Raw genomic sequence first — 23,241 nt, 5'->3', positions numbered from 1 at the left:
ACTTCAGCAAGTTTTAAAGTCATGAAGTTTTAATGACGGAGCCAGCTACTCTGTGCAGTTTGCTGGGGCCCAGTAGGAGCAACAGTAGAAGGGAAAGTAAAAAGTTATATTTTGGCCCCCACTCCCCCAGTTATGTATGTTGCTGTTGTGCATGTGACCCACATTGTTTGGGTGGGTGATAAAATTAAATAAACAAAATCTTGTGGCTCCAACCCTAGTTAACTTATTTCCACCTCTCAAAGGAAACATAAAAGTGCTAATTGTGTATAACCCTAATTTGGTTACTGTCTCTTTAAATAGCAATTAACCCTTGGCAATCCAGGGCCCTGAGTCCCTTTTTGCACAAGAAAAGTACTGGGAACTGGGATTTACAATGCAGTGCCTCCACCTAGGGAACACTGAGGAGCAAACCTCAGGGGATTTCCACTAGGAAAACTAAAACAAATATAAAGTTTATATAAACTGTATTTAGTAACTGTTAATGCAAATCAAACAATATAGCTTTTACTCTGGGAAACCTGTATGGACTATCAAGCCCTGGCATAGACTCTCAATGCGACAGTCCAACACCGGGTGGATAAATGTACAATCACTCCGGTCAGTTCAATGTCCCCTCCCTAAGAGCTCCTATGTCCCCAGGTAGCACTACCTGCCCCAAGGTACCTTTCCCTTTGAAAGTAGTAGCCACTCCCTCATGGCAGATACACAAGCAAGACCTGTCCTCACCCTAGGGAACACACAGTGGCCAAAATATTCACAGGCAAGAGATAGAAACAGGATCTCCCTGATGCTCACACACTTTATCCAGCAGAGCAAAATACAGCCTTTTCTTTTACTTCTTCCTGGAACTCATTTTCAAGCAGCCCTGTCACACACCACAGATCTGGATCTCTCTGGCTGCTGCAGCATAGAACCCCTGTTAAGCTCTGTTGGGAACCCTGTACATTTGGCTCCAAAGTCAGACACACCCTCTCTCCCAAGGATGCACTGGGACGCCAGCCAATCAGATTGCTCTCCAGCCTGTAACTGGGCTGGATGATATCACAGACAGAAAAACAGGGGAAGGATTTGTCTGATCCCCTACACGACTTTTAAACCATGGGTCCCCAACCACCGGGCCGCGGCCCAGAATCGGGTCGCGGACAGTCCTGGGCCATCGAGCCTAGCCCGCAATTAACACTGGTGCACCAAATTGGGTGCCGGCGCACCAAATTAGACATGCAGTTGCCGCTGACCCTCCCGACCCCCCCTCCTGACTGCAACTCCAACTGCAAATTTGAAATAATAAATTGTTTAGAATATTTTTCTTTCCAGAAAGCTTTGTTTCTATAAGGTTGTATTATTGTCTTTACATGTTAAATGATTCCATAGGGATATTTAAGTATATGACTATATTGGTATATTTATTTAAGTGGGAAATGCCATACTGCCCTAGTCAGAGAGAGATTTTTCAAGACTGGCTTGATATAATAAATTGTAGTGTTGAGGCCAGTAAGGTTTGCGGGTCAAGCAGCTTTGCTTCTATGCAGACCTGAGCGCCTGATGTATGTTGTAAATCACCATGGGGGAATGACGCCATTTTTTTTAAAAAAGCTGCAGTTTTAGAATAACAGCTCCACTCTCCTGTAATAATAATTGTGTTTGATTTATGGTTATCTTTGTTCTATGCAGGTATGGCCGGGACCTGTTATCCAGAATGCTTGGGACCTGGGCCTGTCCAGATAAGGGATCTTTCTGTACTTTGGATCTTCATACCTTAAATCTACTTAAATGTACTAGAAAATCATATAAATATTAAATAAACCCAATAGGCTGGTTATGCTTCCAATAAGGATTAATTATATGTTTGTTTGGATCAAGTACAAGGCACTGTTGTATTACTACAGAGAAAAAGGAAATAATTTTTTTTAATTTGTATTATTTGGATAAAATGGAGTCTATAGAAGACCCTTCAGAGCTTTCTAGATAACGGGTTTCCGGATAATGGATCCGATGCCTGTTCCTATACTACTTTCAGCAGCTAAATCTCAGTGTGCCATAAACCTAAGCTCTAACTCTGAACTTAGATCATTAAAAGTTCAATCATAAATCAGTAGCTTTTGGGGGAGGGGTAATTTAATAAAGGTGCATAATAAGCAGGGACGTCCTACAGCGGAAGCAGACCCTGCAGCTGCAAGTGGGCTCAGGAGGTATAGGGGGCCCCATGAAGCCCTAATTCATATACAATTTCAATAAATTTTGGTAAAACAGATTAAACTATAGACATCTTGGGGGCCTGAAAAATAATTTGCTGTGAGGCCCAGTGATATCCACTGATAATATGCTACAGCTCTTGTAACCTATAGCAACCAACAAGCAGTTCAAAAGCAGATTGAAAGCAAACATCTGATTGGTTGCTATGGATTGCTGGACCTGGGAAAACATTGCTGTCTTTATAGCATTCCTCCACAGCTAAATCTGAAATTCAGCACCACGGACAGCTCCTGTTCCCTGCACAATGTACTTCATCGACTGTACCTTGTCCATTAGACAGAGTCAAAAAAGCCCATAAATACCTGAAAAATTCTAATTCTAATACAATAATATATAATGGAGAATGGCTTCCAGCCTTAAATGATCAGGGGATTATATGTGTGTGGAGGTCTATTGTAAGTCACACTCTTGACTTTAGATCTACAACGACAAACCGGCTGAGCTTCTAAGAGGATACAAGGTCTTGATCTCAGAGCAGAGGCTTTGGACAAGGCCGGGATCTCTATGATGCTGGTGACCTTGTGACTGCAGATTTACATGTCTGATTTAGCAGTGTTTGGTTAATTGGTTTATGAATAATGTAAGTTGACCTTCTGGTGGCGGGAGTTTGTTGTCATCTTGCTATAGTGCAAACTAAAGTATTTCACATATTATATTCTTAATACTGATATTATTAAGAGCCTGCACAGATCCTACTACATGTCCTTACATCAACTGCAGAGCCAGATTGTATATAACTTTTAAATTGTGTGCAGTTACAACACCCTACCATATATTTATTAGATTAGTTCATAAGAGATGGGCCACATTCCGATTCCAAATAAGAGTTGGTCACCTTTACAGGTAAAAGGTCAGTTCATTGTGTTATTCCCTTTCTGTGTTATAACAGCTCTCTCTGCTGGCCATTTGGTGGCAGTGCATTGATTTTAAAAAAACAACAACTTTCTATTGAGACCTAAACAAAAACCAAACGCCCTGTACCCCAGTTCTGATTCGTGTAAATTTGCATTGGCCCTGAAAAATATCTCAGTCTTAAATTAAGATAGATATCCAAGATTAAATAGATAGTTTTCTATATAAAACTGTAGGGCACAGTGCAAAATGACTAGGGAATTCTATCCTCATCGCCTTCGGTGGAATATACATGAATACATTATAACAGAATTGTCTAGCACCGCATTTTTTGGAGCAGCTTTAACTGTACCACTTAGATTTCAGGAGCAATCATAATTTGGCTGCATTTGACTGCTTGGCTGCACTTGACCGCTAGCTTTTTTTTTTTTTTGTTTCCATTCTTCTGGGCCCTGCCTAGCTCTCTTTAACCGCACATATCCATCAGCAATGTATCCAGAGCAGCCACAAGCAGACTGAAAAGTGTAATTATTGCAGAAGGATGATGAGCGAAATGCATGGAGTCTGATGCCGCAGACTTGGGGAACAAGCTGTGGATTTCCAACCTGCAGACAGCCAGCTGCTGCTAAATCACTTACTACTGCCAGCAACATGCTAACTGAGCTAGACAAGGAATGGGATTTGCTGCCTGATGAGCTCTCCTACAGTTGATGGCCGGGACTGTAGTCTTATAGGTCAAATTCACCAACGTGTTTTGTGTCAAGCGGCAGCCCCCTATACCTGAGGCTGCCTACAGTTGCAGGTACAGACACATGCAAATAAAGTTAGTTCGTTTAGATAATTTTTGAGCTAATGCTTATTTGTTTAGGTCCACGTGAGCACATTTTTTCTAAATAAAAACTTGCTGGTTCTTATAGGACATCTTTGGCCAATGATCCTATTGGTGAGTGTTTGTGACCATCAGCTGATGGACTTCACCCACCTGACTGAGACCTAGTTAAGTTCACAGTTAAGCATTTGAGGCTAAAAATGATACACTTAAATCAACTTCAACCCTTTTGCTCTAGTAAATAGCTATTGTCTAGATCCTCTAGAGAGAGGCGGAAAGAAAAGAGGTCTTCTGCATTGGTTTCAGAAGGGGAAAGTATTCCTTCTTGACTTCAAAGGGCAATTGGACCAGTCCCTAGATCAACATGGTGGTGGCTGAACAGTATTGTCCCACTTGGATATTGATATGTCTAATTAAAATTGCAGCAATCTGTCTATTGAACTGTTGGATGAAACTGAGAGTGCTGGTCTTGTACAACCAAGTTTATTCTCTCTATCTATGCTTCATGATAGTTGAACCTGTATGATGTATGGCAGGCCTCAGACTCCTTTCTAGTTTCTTACTCAGTTTAGTTACAAAAATTGTTAAGAAAAAGCTAGGGCTCAAAGGTGTATCTGGGCAGTAACCCATGTCAGCTGATCTAATTATTGCTTGCAACTGACTAAAAAACAGTAGTCATGGGTTGGTTAGTTTGGGTTACTGATCAGGTGCACAAGTGTTACAAAAGCCATAAACCAAAAAAACATGAATATATTGGGTAAGAAGGATGACATCCAGACTGGCAACCCTTGGTTGTATCCATCAAGTAAATATACCAGGTTGGCAGAAAACCATGTCTGTTTATACCCACCCTATAAACATATAATCCAGCAATTAAACAGGCAGTGTGAAGAGCAGATAGATATTGCCTAAGCCATACCCATTCTTGGTATAAATAAACCAGGCGTCAGGCGTGGAATACAGAGAGTGGCATACAAAAAGAGGGGTATTGGGCACTCCACAAGGGCTGCTAAAATTAAAAATATAATATTTATTGTAGATTCATTAAAAAAGAAACAATACCCATCCTTGATATAAATATGGATCACACAGGTAACATTAATAGGAAGTTTTGTAATGTTCAGGATAAAATCTGTCTGGCATGTTAATAAAAGTAAAGAGCAGGCTGGCACTGATCTTGTTATAATGCTGAAAAGAACACGTTGGCACTGCCAATATGACATGTATACAGAGAACTAGAATTTGGGTAGGCAGTGGGAAGCCGGGCTGAAAATTCCCCTCTTTCTTGTGTATGAGAAACATCCTGGCACTGGAGTTCTCTGTGTACATATTAATGATTGGAGCCGAGTCTGGCACTGCCCTAAAAGTAGCCAAAATGTACAGCAAACATTGTGCTATGTTGGTTGGCATTGCTGCAATATGTGAATGGGTAATGCATGCCTAATATGTGAAAACATAAAAACAGCTCTGTACCCACCATACCCACTCCTACCTTGTGCCTGGCATCCGCCGCATAGCCTTTCGATGGAAGCAAATAAAACAGAAGGAATCCATGTACCAGATGGATGAGCTGGCATGAAGGATAGCTGGGTATGCAGGCACCAAACTGCCTGAGATTTGCCCCACTCCCCCTTATATACCTTTCAGAAGAATATATGCCAGGAAGAGATCTTGTTTAGACAGCATAAAAGTGTCTTAGAAACCAACTTTCATTGTCAGAGATGCCACAAGTTTCTATCTGTGGCTCCTGGTAAAACCGGTGGAGAAAACAGAGGAATTAGTCGAAAACAAAAGACCAGTACTTGGCAGCTGTTAATGAGCTGGGCAAAGAGTTCTACACCTAAAAAGAGCACTGACGCTGGAAAATAATCATCTCGAAAATGAGTGCCCGGCAGGTCATGGTCAGGAAAGTGATGGAGCCAGACTACGTGGATTTTCCATGGTAGAACAGAGCGATGTTCTGCAGCTCTTGGTCTGTTGTGGAGTGATGCTCTGCCAGTGACACTGAGGGGTTAAGAGAGGGCAGGACTGGTTAGAGGACAAGCAGTAACTGTGTATGTCAGAAGATAGCAGATATTTGGGACCCCCTCATTCAGCATCATCTGCCTCCTTCTTGCAGGACCCAGGATGCATGTAGCTGCTCTGAGCAAAGAGATTCTTTTCACTGCTTCGATCACACTTGTGTACACACACACACACACACACACACACACACACACACTGGGAAGGGTATGCGAGGAGCCTGCTGGCTGTAACAGACACAGCCTGGTATAAATAGATCCTGCAACCAATTCTGCCAGGGTAACTCTTCATGATCCATTACAGAAGAGACATTCAGCAGCATTGTTATCAGTGCACAATACTCAGCACAGCTGTATAGGGCAGCATGCTCATGGCCACGTGAATGGCTGATTATAGAAATACAGGCATGGCATCTATTATTTGGAAACCCGTCATCCAGAAAGCTCTGAAACACAGGAATTCCATTTTCCATGACTCCTACTAAAGCAAACAATTCTTTTTAATACTGCGTAAAACCATGCAGCGCCGGATTTCAATAAGGTGCGCCCCTAGGCCGCGTGGTCCGACCAGGCGGCCGCGCGGTCCTAGCGCCCACCTCACTTTCCCTTCCCAGCGCGCCGGCGAAGAAACGCCGGCGCAGCTGCTGTAATTGAATGGGGACGCACGCGTCCCCATAATGCGGCTGGGCATGCCGCCCCTATTTTTTTGCCGCCCTAGGCCCGGGCCTATGCGGCCTTGCCGCAAATCCGGGCCTGAAACCATGTCGATGGCAAAACCCTCCTATCTTTTATGTTTTATTCATAGTTAAATGTTTTTTAGTAGTCTTAACAAATTGTGATCCTAATGACAGGCCCATTTTCCAGAAAAACACCAGGTCCCAAGCATTTCAGATAACAGATCTGTACCTGTATATATTATGATCTTGGGCCTCAGGACCACAAGAGCTTACATTTATTTATTCTTAATGTAAAATGCAGAGTGTTAGGATTGACTCCCATTATTTTTAGACAATAAACCAAAGCACAGTTTATAGGTGAGGCCGACTTATAATAACCCTAAATACGTGATAGTTCATTCTTACACGTATATATATAAATAGAGCACCTACTGCCATATATATTTTAATGTTTACATGATTTTATAGTAGGCTTAATGAAGATCCAAATTACGATAAGACCCGTTATCTGGAAAACCCTAGGTCTAGAGCATTCTGGATAATAGGTCCCATACCTATATATATGTATGTATATATATATATATATATATATATATATATATATATATATATATATATATATATATATATATATATTTATATATTCAATTCCCCAAATAACTCAATAACTCCCAGTAGCCTTCAAATGTAGTTCAGTATCATCTGTAGGTCTACAGCTTTGACATCTCTTTTTTTAAATATTTTAATGAGCTCTTTTATTAAAAAAACAACTTCAAGGCAGCTCAGCCTGTATCTTGGCATTGTATAAATAAAGACTCCTGGTCATTATCTGAGAGCTGACAGTCATTAATGTCCATTATTTCAGTAACTGGAATCATCGACTTCAGATATCATCACATGAAGGTAAATTGTGGACCTTGCATTAGTGTTTAGTACCATTTGGGAACAGCCATGGATTTATCAGGGAAAGAAGAGGTTAACGTTGGATCCCCCTCGGACCACTGTGCTAGTTGTCCTGTCCTTGGGAGAATGTAATGTATGCAGCGCACTTGTAATCAGATATTGGCATGTCCTCCTGCCTCGTATAAAGGCAAAGCACTTACAGGTGAGCGAAGAGGGGATTGTGTTGGAAGGAAACCGGTGCAAATTATGCAATTTTCGTGCCCGTAGTCTAATGAATGTGTGTTGGTGTTGCATCTGTGTTAGTGGAGCAAGGGCAGCACTAGAGGGCAGTTGGCTGTTATGTAGTTGTCAGGTGTTTGCTACGGCCTGGGGGTACTGTCCGTTCTGTAACTAAGGCCCTGATATGAACTACAGCTTGATCTCTATACAGCAGGTGTTTTGGTTTTGGGACATGATAAAGCAGAGATCCATCTAATACAACCTGGGTCCTCCTAACCACCAACCACCTTGTGCATACATCAGGGGTGTAACTTCAGAGGAAGCAGAGCCTGCAACTTATATTAACAAATTTTTAAAAATTTCAATAAATACTGGTAAAACAGGTCAATTTGGGGGCCTGAAAATGAATTAGCTACGGGGCCCAGGAATATCTAGTTACACCATTGGCATACATAGTATGGGATAGTGGCTTCTAGGGTCCAAAGGAGAACTGGACATTAAGGACCAAGTTTTTAAACTATTAGATCATGTTCTTCAGCTAATGATAGGAACTGAAGGTTAATATATTTTGTTCACTGCCACCAACATGCTGTTCTGTCACAATCTCACTTAACCAGATTCCTTCTACTTGAATAGGCAAGACCTATTCTATGTACACTAAAGCATGCAGTGTCCCATAAATATATATGAGCCCCAAGAACATCTGCTTGCAGACTCAATATGAGTTGCATATGCTCAGAATCTTCCAAACATAGCCAAGCAGATGGTCTGCTGGTTATTTCTGGACACAATTATGATTTGCAGTGCTCAGAAGCATTAGGCGTGCAGTTGTGCTTGAATGCTCTCAGCAGGTAGGAGCTGTAAGTAGGAGTCAATGGGTTAGGTAGGAGTCAGCTAACTTCAGCCTGTCCATTACAGTTTACATAAAGAGGGCAACAATGCCCAAAGTACATAACTATTTATAGCATTACAATCAATAGGAGCCCTACATACAATATATTCACTCAAAAGAACTTAACCATGCATATATTGGTCATTGGTGGGTGAATCATTAAATGTTCTCTGTTACTTGTTCCATGGTGTATAACATGGTTCCATACAAAATTATTGTTGCATATAATATGTATTTATAGCATAGCTATATGTTGTTTGGTATCTACAGTCATATGAAAAAGTTTGGGAACCCCTCTTAATTATTTGAGTTTTGTTTATCATTGGCTGAGCTTTCAAAGTAGCAACTTCCTTTTAATATATAACATGCCTTATGGAAACAGTAGTATTTCAGCAGTGACATAGTTTATTGGATTAACAGAAAATATGAATCATAACCAAATTAGACAGGTGCATAAATCTGGCCATCCCAACAGAGATATTACATCAGTACTTAGTTGAGCTCCTTTTGCAAATGCCTCTAGACGCCTCCGATAGCCTTTGATGAGTGTTTGGATTCTCGATTCTGGAGTCTGGATTCAGGATGGTGGTATTTTTGACCATTCGTCCATACAAAATCTCTCCAGTTCAGTTAAATTTGATGGCTGCCGAGCATGGACAGTCTGCTGCAAATCATCCCACAGATTTTCCATGATATTCAAGTTTGGGGACTGTGACACCATTACAAAATATTGTACTTCTCCCTCTGCATAAATGCCTTTGTAGATTTCCAAGTGTGTTTAGGGTCATTGTCTTGTTGGAATATCCATCGATTTTTGTTATGACCAAATAACTCAATTTTTGTCTCATAAGTCCAAAATGACTGTGGCTTGTTTAAATGAGCTTTTGCATACAAGCGACTCTGTTTGCGTGAGTGCAGAAAGGGCTTCTTTCTCATCACCCTGCCATACAGATGTTCTTTGTGCAAATTATTATTATTATCATCAACAACATGTATTTATATAGCGCCAACATAATGCGTAGCAAATTGAGTTGAATTGTACAGCGATGTACAGATACACCATCTGCAGTAAGATGTTCTTGCAGGTCATTGGAGGTGATCTTTGGGTTGTCTGTAACATTCTCATAATCCTCCGCATATGCCACTCCTGTATTTTTCTTGACCTGCCAGACCTGTGTTTTACAGCAACTGTGCCTGTGGCCTTCCATTTCCTAATTACATTCGTATGTACATTTAATTTTGAAATCTGACATGGGGTGAGTGCTCTCCTTTCGTTGATTGACAAAGTGGATAATTTTGGATGCGTGGCACATCTGTGTGAAAGGATTGATGCATTCCACAAAGACGCCATTAATAGGCTGAGCGCGGATCTTCACAGTTGTATTTGGGGATAGACATAATGTCCATTTTATAGGTGTCCCCAACCATGTGACTTGTGCTCTGTTAAAGTTCAGTCACTCTTTACTGCTATGCTGCAAGTTGGAGTGATATCACCCCTCCCCCCCTCCATCAGCAGCATATGAACAGATTTTAATATGATCAGATTCAAATAAATGGATCAGGGGCACTGAGCAGATCTGCTTCTCTCAGCCTGCAAAAATACACAGCCTGACAACAACCAGAGCCAACACTCTGTGTGCCCATAGCGGGCCGGAACTAGGGGTAGGCAGAGTAGGCTCGTGCCTATGGTGCAAAACTGGGGGGGTTACCAGGCACGTACCTTCTCTGCCTCCTACCCCCAGTCTTGTCCCCTCTCTGCTCTCTGGTCAGTGTCTATTCACGCATGTGCCCGCGGTCCATTCACGCACGCACAAACATACCTATTGAGCACAATGACCGGCCAGGTTGCCTAGGGCGCTTGGCTGGCCTGGCCGGCCTGGCCCGCTGCTGGCCCATAGCCTAATAGTATAGTGCAGGGGTCCCCAACCTTTTTTTACTCGTGAGCCACATTTGAATGTAAAAAAAGAGTTGGAGAGCAACACAAGCATGAAAAATTCCATGGGGATGTCAATTAAGGGTTGTTGTTGGCTGTTTGGTAGTCCCTTCATGGACTGGTAGCCTACAGGAGGCTCTATTTGGCAGAACACCTGGTTTCTATGCAACCAAAACTTGCCTTGAAGCTGGGAATTCAAAAATAAGCACCTGCTTTGAGGCCACTGGGAGCAACATCCAAGGGGTCGGTGAGCAACATGTTGCTCGCGAGCTACTGGTTGGGGACCACTGGTATAGTGCTAAAACCCTTCCTTTTTTCTACTTGTGTGCTATTCTCATGTCTACCAGTAGAGGGAACAACTTGCTTTGTGGTGAAATACAATGAGAAGGGGAGAAACAATAGGTGTCTCAAAGCAGTTCCATTTGTGAAGTGATGGCTCCTTCTCAAAGCTCAGAATCAGGCACAAAGCACTGAGATGGCTGCCTCCACACCAATATAACAGCTACAAAAAATACATTTGTTGGTTCAAGAATAAAATTTAAAATGATAAAATTGAATAAATTAAAAATGGTAGAGTGAATGTAAATGATGTAGTTTAGAAATAAAATGTAAACCATAAAGAATCCCTTTAAGTGATCTTAGGCAGCGTTCATTGATGATGCACTAATTTTAACTGTTTTATACAGATATGGGAAGGCGGGCCTTTGAATGGTAAAGAGTTAATCCTTTGACCCACTGGTAAACTGTAAAACTAATCATATTATAATTTTGAGTAAAAGCGGGCCTAAACAAAAAAATTCTGTTTATTTACATTACCCCTGTCCTATAATATACACGCACTCTCGGTTGTATTTGAATTGTATCCGTTGGCTGAGCTTTATACACACACACAGAATGATTAGAGAAGAGCAGAAAGCCCCAGGTAATCTGCATTCTTGTTATTCATTACACATACTCTGCCTTGTGGCAATATAGCTGATTATATGAAAACTGTATGATAAGATAGAAACCAATGGGCAGTAGTTGTTTTGTAGAGTAGCGGGCAGTGACAGTAATAAAAGCAAATATCTGATTGGTTTATGGACAAACTGTCAAAGTCAGATGGAATTAAAAGACGATGCAACCATGGTCCCCAGTGCAAAATTCCATCCTGATGCTCAACTGCTTGCTGCCAATGCCCTTTATCACTACCAGTTTTTTAAGGGCTACACCATATGAATGGCTTATCCCTGACTACTAGTTGAAGATTAAAATAGGTTTAGTTATTACTGGAAAAGTCTGAACTTTGCCTTGTAGTCCATGGATCTTGGTCCATAGATCTCAATGAAAGCCTCAGGTGCTTTTAACTGAACAATTTTTCCATATCTTTTGTCCATATCTTTCATCTCACTCATATATCTCAGTCCCTACCCTAGAGGCAGAATGGCACTTTGATATCTTTGCATTGGTGGTGAACCCTAAACAGATCATATGTGATTATGTGACCTTCTTAGTACTTGCCCTAAGAACTTGCTGACCAAAACAGATGTCAGCAGAAAGCAAAAGAGTGGAAAAAAAGGTTGCAGGTTAAGATCTAATATGGTGGAAGAATCTGGACCCTCTCTGACCCTTAATGAGAAGTACCCAAAATGTTGGGCTGTCCACCCTAGAGGGAATTAAAACAATGGATAAAGAGATTAATCTTGAACAAAAAGTTGGTTGCAAATTGAGCTGTAAGGTTATTTACTACTGGAACTGCAGCACAATGACTGCTATCATGTATCTATCACATGGTTATGAGCTTATGGATGGTTGGTTGTCTACCTTGAAGGGTACACTACAGCGTTTTATAGTTATGAATTCAAAGTCACTTACCATATGACTCGTTTCCAGTCTATATTATATACAGACTAAACTATAGTGCAAAGTTCTCTGTGAGCCCCTTTCCTCTGTGAGAGAAAAATGGTTTTAAAGGGCAAGTCAACCCCAAAATAAAAAATTGCCTAATAATAGAAAATAGTGATGTGTGTGCCAACCCGATACCCGTCGGACAGGTTTGGGTCGCCTTGCTGCTCCTTTTGCGGCCTTACACTTTCAACTTCCCTTTTGTATAGGCATGCACCTGCTAGGAGGGTCTATAAATGGACGGTGGGAAGTCTGTTGCAGGCAGGTCGGGTGGGTGCGAGTTAGGTTCTGGTGTGGTCAAGGTTTTCTCAACCCACACGTCACTAATAGAAAACATAATTTTATGCAACTTTCCAATAGACATTTTTTTAGCAATTTTCAGTGCTTTTATAGTTATTTGTAAAAACAATTACTATCGAAAGCAGCATTTGCTTAACAGATAGATAGATGATAGATAAGACAGCAAGAGAAAAGAGATAGATGGTAGACAGACAGCGATAGATAGATAGACGGACAGACAGACAGACAGATAGAATCTGGCATGTTGATATTCATAGGTTATTTTTTAAACTTGTCAGGAATTGACAAAAGTCAAAATGATCTTTTTTGCTGTTGTTTTCTGTTTTCTTCAATTTTTAATTGAAATGCGAATCTACTGCCAAGAGGAGAGGATTTTGGGTCCCAACACAGGGTTATATTTCCAGAGAAGAGCAAGGAGCAATGTAAACAGATGGCTGCTGCACTATTTTGCCCTGTTACTGGCACCTTTTTATAGTGTCCTTAATATAGCACAATCCTATTCAATCTGTTAGGGCACCAATGATAAATGTGTAAAATTCTACTGAATTGAGATTATTCAGTCATGTTATGTGTCTTCTGGGTTGGGGGGTTGTTAAAAAAAACCCTGATATCTATTATTGTAGTGTGACACCTTTTTGAAAATGGCCTGTTGACTGCTACCTTGTAACTTACCCATATTTGCAACTCCCTGCAACTCCTGGTAGTGCACAGGTTACATGGGATCCTTTCCTCTCAGGTGGGTCCTTGCTGTACTGGTAAATGAAAGATCTCCAAAACCTATGCACCAGTGATTCTTACAATTATAACTCTTTCTTGACTGAATGGTTCCCAATCTCATTGCTGATGCTAAATTGGTGGTACAAACATTAATCATGTCAAAAATGCTCAACTATATTCATTTTTCAGACTACTGTAGCTGTAGTGTTCACCACACCCCAGAGGTAACCCCCTAGTCCCCAGAGCTAGGCTTTCCTTACAGTGATCCCTATTCCAGGAATCTCCTATTCCAGAGTCTAACCACTTAAGTTCCTATACTGGTGGATAAAACTGGGTAGTAACCTTTCCCAGTCTCCTCGTTGGAGCCTCTGGCCACTATACTAACTAACCCGATCCTGCCTTTCACTCCAAGAGTGAGATGTTACAAATCTTTCTAGCAATCACTTCATCTAATGAGGTCTACCACCATCTCAGGCCCTTCAGCACACCACCTCCTCCAGCAAGTGATCAAAGACTCAGAACGTGTGACAGCTTCCCCTTTTAAAGAATAGAGAACCTTGACACCCCCTGCCAGTTATTATTATAATTATCATTATAAACATGTATTTTTACAGCAACATATTCTGCAGTGATGTAAAATAAATGAGTTTATAAAAGGACATACAGAATTACATACAAAACCTCTACCCGCACCGGACCCACACCCGCATCCACCTGCACCCGACTTTCCCCCTCTATTTATAGACCCGCGACAAGCTGCCCAATTGTTGATGTCACAAAAGGGGCGGAGCAGGTGCGCTCATAAAACTAGAAGCTGGCAGTGTAAAGTCTCAGGCGGGGAGAGCAGGCAAAATAACTCGACCCATGTTGGCCTGAACTCAGTACTTACGATCCTGCCACATCAGTACTTAGGATCCTGCCAAGGAAAAACTTTGACTTGAAAAAAGGAACACTCCCCCCTCCCAACTGCAAATCAGGCCCAACTCTTAGCTGGCCAAAATGTTCATAGGGACTACCTGAAATACAGGTTGAAAAATCTTTGAAAAAGGCCCATGGCCTGCACCATTCTCTACTCCTACATGGCTGTGTTATGGGAGTGACAAAGAATAAAGACCACAGGAGTCATTAAAAGAGAACTAAAGCTTACAAATCAATAGGGCTAAAAATGCCATATTTTATATAATGATCTCATTGCACCAGCCTAAAGTTTCAGCTTCTCAATGACAACAATGACTTGTCACAGGGGGTCACCATCTTGGAAAGTGTCTGTGACACTCACATGCTCAGTGGGCTCTGAGCAGTTGTTGAGAAGCTAAGCTTAGGGGTCGTTGCAAATTATCCAGCAGAAAATGAGGTTGGTCTGTAATATAAGATGATGCTACAGGGCAGATTATTAAATTCTGATGCTTATTGCACTGGTTTCTGTGCTGCCATGTAGTAATTAACTGTATTAATTACTAATCAGCCTTATATTGTGACATTTCTATTCTATGTGTATTGTATATTGTGAGTGGGTCCCTAAGCTCAGTAAGTGACAGCAGCACAGAGTATGTGCAGTGAATCAGTAGAAAAGAAGATGGGGAGCTACTGGGGCATCTTTGGAGACACAGATCTTCACTGCTAAAGGGCTGTGGTTGCCTTGGGCTGGTACAGAAGCTCAGAACATAACATAGAACATTTCTAGCTACTTCTTTAGTTTAACTTTCCTTGCCCTTTAAAGATGGCATACCTCACTCTGCTCATGGAGAGCTTATTTAGTAAAGCACTGTGCCAAAGGGGTAATGGGAATGAATAAAAATAGGCACAAGGTTCAGTAACTCAGAGGTCATTAACTGATATAAATTAAATGTACAGAGAAATTCCAGCAATTAATATTGCATATAGTAACCCCTGTAACTTACAGTAGGTAAGCGAGGAGGAATCCTGATAGTGGGTTAGATAAGTAGCCAACCTCTTTGGCTGAAATTTGTTATTTCCCAGACTTTCATCTGGTTTATTATAGGTCCTTTTCCTTAAAGGGGAGCTATCGCGAAAATGAAAATTTAAAATAAGCTTCAGCACACTGAAATAAGAAACTTGCTAAATACAATGAATGAAAAATTCTGTACTGTTTCTGAAATAATCAAGGTTATATTCACCATTTCTCTCTCAGCATCTGCTTCTCCTCATTCTGGGGTAAATGTATCAAAGAGTGAAGTTCCGCCACTAGAGTGAAATTCCGCAGCTCTCCATTCATTTCTATGGGATTTTGAAAGGCGTATTTATCAATGGGTGAAGTGAAAGTTCACCCTTTGATAAATACGCCTATAAAAATCCCATAGAAATGAATGGAGAGTGGCGGAATTTCACTCTAGTGGTGGAACTTCACTATTAACTTCACTCTTTGATAAATATACCCCTCTGTCTTCATTCAGGAGTTGGGTGTCAGATGAATGATCCAATATATCTTATAGGGGGGATCCTTTTGCCTAGAAGATGTATTAGAGCTCACTCTATTAAAATCACTAGAAATGTCTCTCTACATGCAGAATTTGTGCAGTTATTTTGTTAGATTTTGTTTGTACTGGAATCAGTTATTTGAGTGAGCTCTAATACATCTGCTAGCAAAGGAAGCCCCCATCAGATATATTGGATTGAACTGATTAATGATTAGACCCAACTCCTGCAAGAAGACAGAATGAAGAGAAACAGATTGTGAGAGATGAATAGTGAACATAAACTTGATTATTTCAGAAACAATGCAGAATATTTAATTGATTGTATTTAGAAAGTTTCTTACTCCAGTATGAGGAAGCTTATATTAAATTTTCCTTTTCGTTATAGTTCCCCTTTAAGTTCCAGTACTTGCTGAAACAGGGAGTTAATTAAGGTAATTGGGTAACATTGCATTGTTTCCTAAATCATATGAAAGTGCCATTAGGCATAAATCAGATGTGTCCAAACTTTTTGCAATGAGGGCCAGATTTGGTGAGATAAAAATGTATGGGGGCCGACCATTCAGCCTGACATTCTTTGAACCATTAACATCATTTAACTCATTTAAACAAGGAATTGCATAGCCGCAGCAGTAATATGTGGGCACATTAGTGAAATGATCTGCCACTTGGTCTTTACCTCTGCCTGTGTGCTGAAGGTGTTAGTAATAGACACGTAGTGACGCACTGCTCGCGCGTTATTCTTCAGTTTACTGTACTGGCACATCAGTACGTCTATTGACACCTTTAGCCCTAAAGAAGTATGTGAGAGCAGCAAAGTAACAGTAGTCAGCAGGCTCATTTCACTAATGCTACGGCTAAGCAATTCCTTATCGCACTGAGCTGACGGGACACATTATTATCAATTTCATGATGGAGGCTGCTGGCCGGTGTAAATTTAAAAACGTGCCGCAATCGGCCCGCGGGCCGGATTTTGGACATGCCTGGCATAAATAAAGTGTGTGTGTCAGGCCTTGCATGCATCTGTGTTTCTGGTCCAATTTCAATCTGAGTTATATGTGTTATGTGTGTTATATGACCGGACAAAAACTGTATCAAACTGCAATTTTATCCTGATTATGTGCATGTCCCAGAACATAACAAGGTGCAAGGTGCGATCCTAATCCAGTGCCTAAAGTAATAGCAATTTACAATTGCACCAACAGACAGCATGCCGCCCCCAAATTTTTGCTGCCCTAGATCCACAAATCCGGGCCTACCAACCACTGGCATACGAGCAACATGTTGCTCACAAACCCGTTGGATGTTGTTTTCAGTGGCCTCAAAGCAGGTGCTTAATTTTTAATTCCAGGCTTGAGCCAAGTTTTGGTTGCATAAAAACTAGGGCAGATTTATCAAATACAAGTAGTGAACAGAAAAACGTGGACGCAGGAAAATAAAAACTCTGACTCTTTGGACTTTTTTTTCGTGGAAAAAAAAGCCACAAGCCAGCGACAATCTCATAGTCCCGTTCATTTTCAATGAGGCTGAAAATCTCAAATGTTTTAATAAATTGGGTAAATAAAAAAAAACTTGGTATAAAGTTGCATATTCCTATGGACTTCTATACGACCTCACCAGCTTATACTTGCCAAATTTTCCTTAAATACTGTACTAGATTCAAACTATTCCAGGTTTCAGAAAACACGTGTGTGCTTTCTCCATGTCTGTGGTTTTTTTTTCCTTGTGAATAAAGAAAAAAAAAAGGCATCTCAAATTTAGACAAATCGGCCCCTTGGTATACTGCTAAATGAAGCCTCCTGCAGACTGCAAGTCCACATAAGGGCTACCAAATAGACAATCATAGACCTTATTTTGACCCCCAGGGACTTTTTTTCATGCTTGTGTTGTTCCCCACTTACAGATCATCCGGACTGTGCCCACTACCTGTCGGCTTGGTGCTACGAGTTGCCCATCTATTTACTATTACACGAAATTAAAGTGAGTGTACGATTGGCACAACCAGGGATAAATTAGATTTACACGCTTAAATATCTTGTAATAGATAGACAACCAACCCATCTTTATATGGAAAGATATTTCAGTACTTTTGTCACTAAAAGTCTTATGTTCCTGATATGTCAAGCACAGAGGTTCTATTTTTTGCTACAGAGTCACAGGAGGCTATCGATATTGTGAGTCATGGCCTGGAAAATCATTTAAAATCCCTTGTGTGACTGCTGTTTGGATAATGGTTTATATTTCACTGCTGTGCACTCGTAATTTGCCCATATGCCTTGCTTTTAATAGAGTATTAGTACGGAGATTTCATGCATTTTGTTATTAAGACCCTGCCCTCACCTTTTCACCCAAAATGTGTTCAGACCCCTTCCCAAGCACATAAAAAGGTTGCAAACAATGCAGGGAAGTAAGATGGCAACCCATTATATCTTTTCTTTTGTGCCAATACATCCCTCATGTTTGCCAGTCGGATTAAAGTGCAGGGGTATAGTTCAGAGGCTGGGGGAAAATGGTGGCAGACTACCCACCCAATCAGTGGTGTAACTATAGTGGAAGTAAATCCAGTGGAGTCTCAGTTCTCCCAAGAGACATGCTCAACTCAATTAGTTACAAATGTATCTAAGTCATGGTGCTGAGTGTTCTGGGCTCTCTGGCAAAAAGCCTCTTAGTTAAGTTTCAGAAACTTTGTATCTTTTTCTGGCATCAGTGCAGGAGATGAAAGAGAGGACTTTTTAATAAAAAATTGCTGGATGAGCTGTCAAAATCAGAACTTTCCCCCATGAACCTGGACAGTTTGGCAATTTGGTCAACGGCACTGCAGGAGGATTGGGGGAAGGAGAAAAAGAAGAGGATGGGTACGTTTAGGGCAGGTTCAGGGTAGGGGGAGTTCAGATTTACCGTTACATTGCCGGTACATTTTAATACAAGCCCCAACCTTCCTAGGGGTATTGAAATAATAACTTCAATATTTTCTAAGCAATGTGCCCTAACATTACCCACACGTTCAAGCAAGTGGGTTAGGGCTGGGACAGAGGCCGGAGCCGTGGCAATGCAGCAAGGCCCCAGGGGAAATTGTTTGTGGGGTGCCCAGTCCAATGTTGTTATGCCTCGGGTCTACTTCCTCTATAGTCATGCCACCGATTGGGTAGTTTTCTAATAATAATAAGTTCAATAATTTATAAGCAGTGTGCCCTGACACTGGAATCAAGTAGGTGTAACCATGACCAACAAACAATACCAGATCTTCACCCATGAACATACCTTGTGCACAACTACTGTTATGGTTGGGCTCTTACTCTTTAAAGGAGGTGAACGATTAACAAGCAATTCCTTCTCTTTTAGATCGGACGCTCTTGGGAGCAAGGTCTTCTGTTCCATTCACCTTTTTTTATTTGTCAATTTTCATTGCATGAAGGTTGGCCAAAATAAAGGAAATTTATGTCAATGAAGCCTGTGGGGTTGTAAATTACTGACTAGCTATCACGCTGTCTCTCGGTTAGTTGCTATAATTGCCATGTGATAATCAGGTGATGGCCAGGAAACTGCGTCGGTGGGTGATGTAGGGGTGGACGATGGGATGAAGAATACATTGGCACAGCAGCCGACAGCTGGTTCTGCCTCCGTGTTTATGTACAGAGAGAAAGAGAGAGTAACTGTTAACTCCCTGTAATAATTCAATTTTCCAAAGCAGAGCTTGCACGCCAAAAACTTACAAGGTGGTATTTTAAAAATGAATTGTATTTGCACAATAGTACAGCAGTAGTACAATATAACAGCATATAGGCAAAGCCCTTGAAAAAGGCTTATTGCCGTAACGTTGGGTAATTCTCATTCTGTGGCAAGTATATCCGCTTCTTTTAGCTTTTGATTACTAAAGTGGTATGTATTTCTATTCATATTCTATGCTTATTGAACTGTTTTGTATGACATACATTGCCTAGTGGGTTTGCCTATATGCTGTAATATTGTACTGCTGCTGCAAATACATTTTTAAAACATCACCTTGTATGATATGTTTTTTGTGTGCAAGCCCTGGTTTGGAAAATTGAATGTGCTTTATGGCGATATATGGGGGCCTTTTGGGCTTATTGCACATATATCCAAATTTATAGGAACTTTTTTGAGTGTCCTCCACTGATTTATATTTGTATATAACTCCCTGTTATAATCACATAACCAGCAGGGTCACTTGGTGCACGGCACATTCATTTACGCATTACTGTAATGTAAAGAGTTAACTACATAGAGATCTGTATAAATTGGTGCAGATTAATGTAATAAAGTGCAATCCGATCCATAAATGGGAAGCTGAGAGCAGGACGAGGAGACAGTTGGAGGTCAGATGTCCTCCCACCATGCGCCGGGTGCACTCACACACACACAGGATATATATACCTCTATATATAGGACCTGCAAGGTCTGATCAATACCGTCTGAAATTAACATTGCCGTCCCACTGGGCACCACAGAGGAGACAAGGCGTAGCTTGACTTCTCAGTATAATTTTCCAATCACAATTTAATAGCTTCTGAGCAGGGACACAGCATCTTTAATGGGCCACAGCAGTGTTGGGGGTTACACAGTCCCGATGTCTGTGCAAAGCAGACTCTGTCATCTCTCTTTACTGATAATATATATATATATATATATATATATATATATATATATATATATATATATATATATATATATATATATATATATATATATATATATAAAGGAGTAGGCATGTTTTTGGTCATATAAAAATTTTTTTAAAAATGTTTCAAATGTTAAATTGAATGTTTGGATTAATACACAAAAAATGACCAGCCAAGCACAGCCCGCTGCTGTTTAAAGAGGTTGTTCACCTATCAAAAAAGTGTTATTCCGAGTCAATTAGTCATTAAAAAGTTTTAATTCTTTATTAGCGGTTTTTGAGTTATTTCGCTTTTTATGCAGCAGCTCTCCAGTTTGCAATTTCAGCAATCCAGTTGCTAGGGTCCAAATTACCCTAGCAACCATGCACGGATTTGAATGAGAGACTGGAATATGAATAGGAGAGGCCTGGATAGAAAGATGCATAATATATTTGTAGCTTTAAAAAGTCAGAAGAAAAAGGCATATAATTCAAAAGACTATTTAAAAAAAATGAAGCTCAATTGAAACGTTGCTTAGAAGTGGATATTCTATAACATGCTTTAATGCATACCTCCCAACATTTTGGAAATAGAAAGAGGGACCATTTTGTGGTCACACCCCCTAATTACCATGTTACAAAATCTGGCAGGTTATGAAAGTTTGAACACATTTCTGTGGTTTTTATGTGTTATTACAGTTTTGCTAATGAAGGTGAATTGCCCTTTACGCTGCAAGTCACAGTTTCCCCAAGAGACCTGCTTATCTTAAATTGTTACAATTACTTATTTGCTTATCTTAAATTGATACAAAAGTATCCAAGTGTACTTGGTGGCTGTTCTGGGCTCTCTGCCAAAAGCCAGTTAGTTAGAAACGCTGTATCTTTTTCTGGCTGTTCAGTGCAGGAGATCAAACAGAAAGTCGGGACATTTCAGTAACAATCCGGGACTGATGGTTGAGCTTTCAAAATCGGGACTGTCCCGGCGAAAAAGGGACAGTTGGGAGGTATGGATTTGCCTCCACATGTAAATGGTGGCTGTGAGTTAACCTGGGACCACCTCACAGAAAAGGGATTAGTGGAAAGGTGCATGACTCGGTGCTATGGAGGCTGAGGTGTAAGGTCAATGTCAGACTGGTGCTTTGACATACCCCCCCATGTCATTATATATTAAAGGGGTGGTTCACCTTTAAGTTAACCTTTAGTATGTTATAGAATGACCAATTCTAAGCAACTTATCAATTGGGCTTCATTATTTATTTTTTAATTTTTATTAATTTACTTCTGACTCTTTAAAGCTTTCAAACGGGGTCACTGACCCCATCTAAAAAACAAATGCTCCATAAACTATAAATGTGCTGCTATTGCTACTTTTTATTACTTGACTTTCTTCTTAGAGCCTCCCCTATTCACATTCCAGTCTCTTATTCAAATCAATGCAACCAGATTGCTGAAACTGCCAATTGGAGAGCTGTTAAATAAAAAGCTAAATAACTCAAAAACCACAAATAATAAAAAATGAAAACCAATACAAATAATCTCATAATTTCACTCTCTGCATTATACTAAAAGTTAACTCAAAGGTGAGCAAAACCTAAACATTAAATAAGTGAATGCCAAATTGCTGAGAGTGCTCTTCTAAGAACTTTAGCAATTTACAATTTTTTAATAAAGATTTCAAGATATTAAGGGGAAATATGTACTGTTAATATGAATTCATTTTGTTACAGTAGTACCACCTGCTGGTGAACTTCTATGATACAGTCAAGGAACTGGTCAGAAGAAAGAGGGTTGGTCTGATGTTCTTCTGTTTAGGAAAGACTTGAGAAAAGTTATCTAAGGCTTTCCCAAACAGAGGGACAGAGGATAAACAGCAGCAGTCAAAATGCTCCTATCTCCCTTTTTTTGGTTCCGCAAGGATCTTTTTTAATTTGCATTGGTTTTCATTTGTTGACAGCAGCCGTCAAAATATTCAGTATTGCATTAGCCTAAGAGAACAGCACAGTGATGTCCCCCATGTCCCCATTATACCTAGTGTACCCCATTGTACCTAGATCCCCCTCAGCCAAATCAATATTTTCCCACAATGGAGAAACTACTGTGCGCTGTTCCCCACCCCAGAAAAAATCCTCGAAGGAGCCGGTGTACTGCAATCCTTACTCGCCCCGTGTCTGCCCACTACCAGCCCCATGTCCACCAACCCCTTGCCAGAGTATCCTGCCCGCCTGCTGCCCCCTTTCCTGACTGCACTTAGGAAAATGGCTGGGGAGGGGTTTTTCTTTTCAGCTATAGAGGAAGCAGACCCTGCTAAACAGTCCACCACAACTGTGTGGTCTGCTTCTTCAATAGTTACACCACTGTTTTCCCACTTGGTGACAAGAAACGTGCTGTGGCTAATTTCAGGGGTGTAAATACTGGGGGTGCAGGGGGCGTGTACCCCCTTGGGGCTCTGCCTGCTCCCAGGCCCCTGCAATCATAGTTACTTTACTGGCTAATTTTATTTGGAGAGACAATTGCAGAGACAAGGGTTTTTTGCCAACTTATATTGTCCAATATATTTTCACATATACAACCCAGCAGGGCCGCCATTAGAAATCACGGGGCCCCGTACAACAAAATTTTTGGGGCCCCCTGGGCCCCGCCCACACTGACGACCAAGCTCCACCCCATATCCTGCCCACTCCACATCGCAGTTAAAAGACCACACAGAC

At 40.9% G+C, this 23,241-nt stretch overlaps 1 protein-coding gene across 2 annotated transcripts in view; it reads right to left on the bottom strand.

The window, feature by feature from the left end:
* sbk1.S (SH3 domain binding kinase 1 S homeolog) overlaps positions 1-23,241 on the bottom strand; it is a 92,140-nt gene that overhangs the window by 57,793 nt on the left and 11,106 nt on the right. The window contains exon 1 of one of the 2 annotated variants that reach the window (XM_041578920.1): positions 5,427-5,976. The exons of the other annotated variant lie outside the window; for it this stretch is intronic. Within the exon in view, the coding sequence (XP_041434854.1) occupies positions 5,427-5,488 (62 nt within the window). The 5' untranslated portion in view covers positions 5,489-5,976. Of the gene's footprint in view, positions 1-5,426; positions 5,977-23,241 lie in introns of those variants that run through there. 2 annotated transcript variants of the gene reach the window in all.

Source organism: Xenopus laevis, chromosome 9_10S (assembly GCF_017654675.1).
Source record: "Xenopus laevis strain J_2021 chromosome 9_10S, Xenopus_laevis_v10.1, whole genome shotgun sequence".
In the NCBI taxonomy this organism is placed as follows: domain Eukaryota; kingdom Metazoa; phylum Chordata; class Amphibia; order Anura; family Pipidae; genus Xenopus; species Xenopus laevis.
This window is presented reverse-complemented; position numbering and strand designations above follow the sequence as displayed.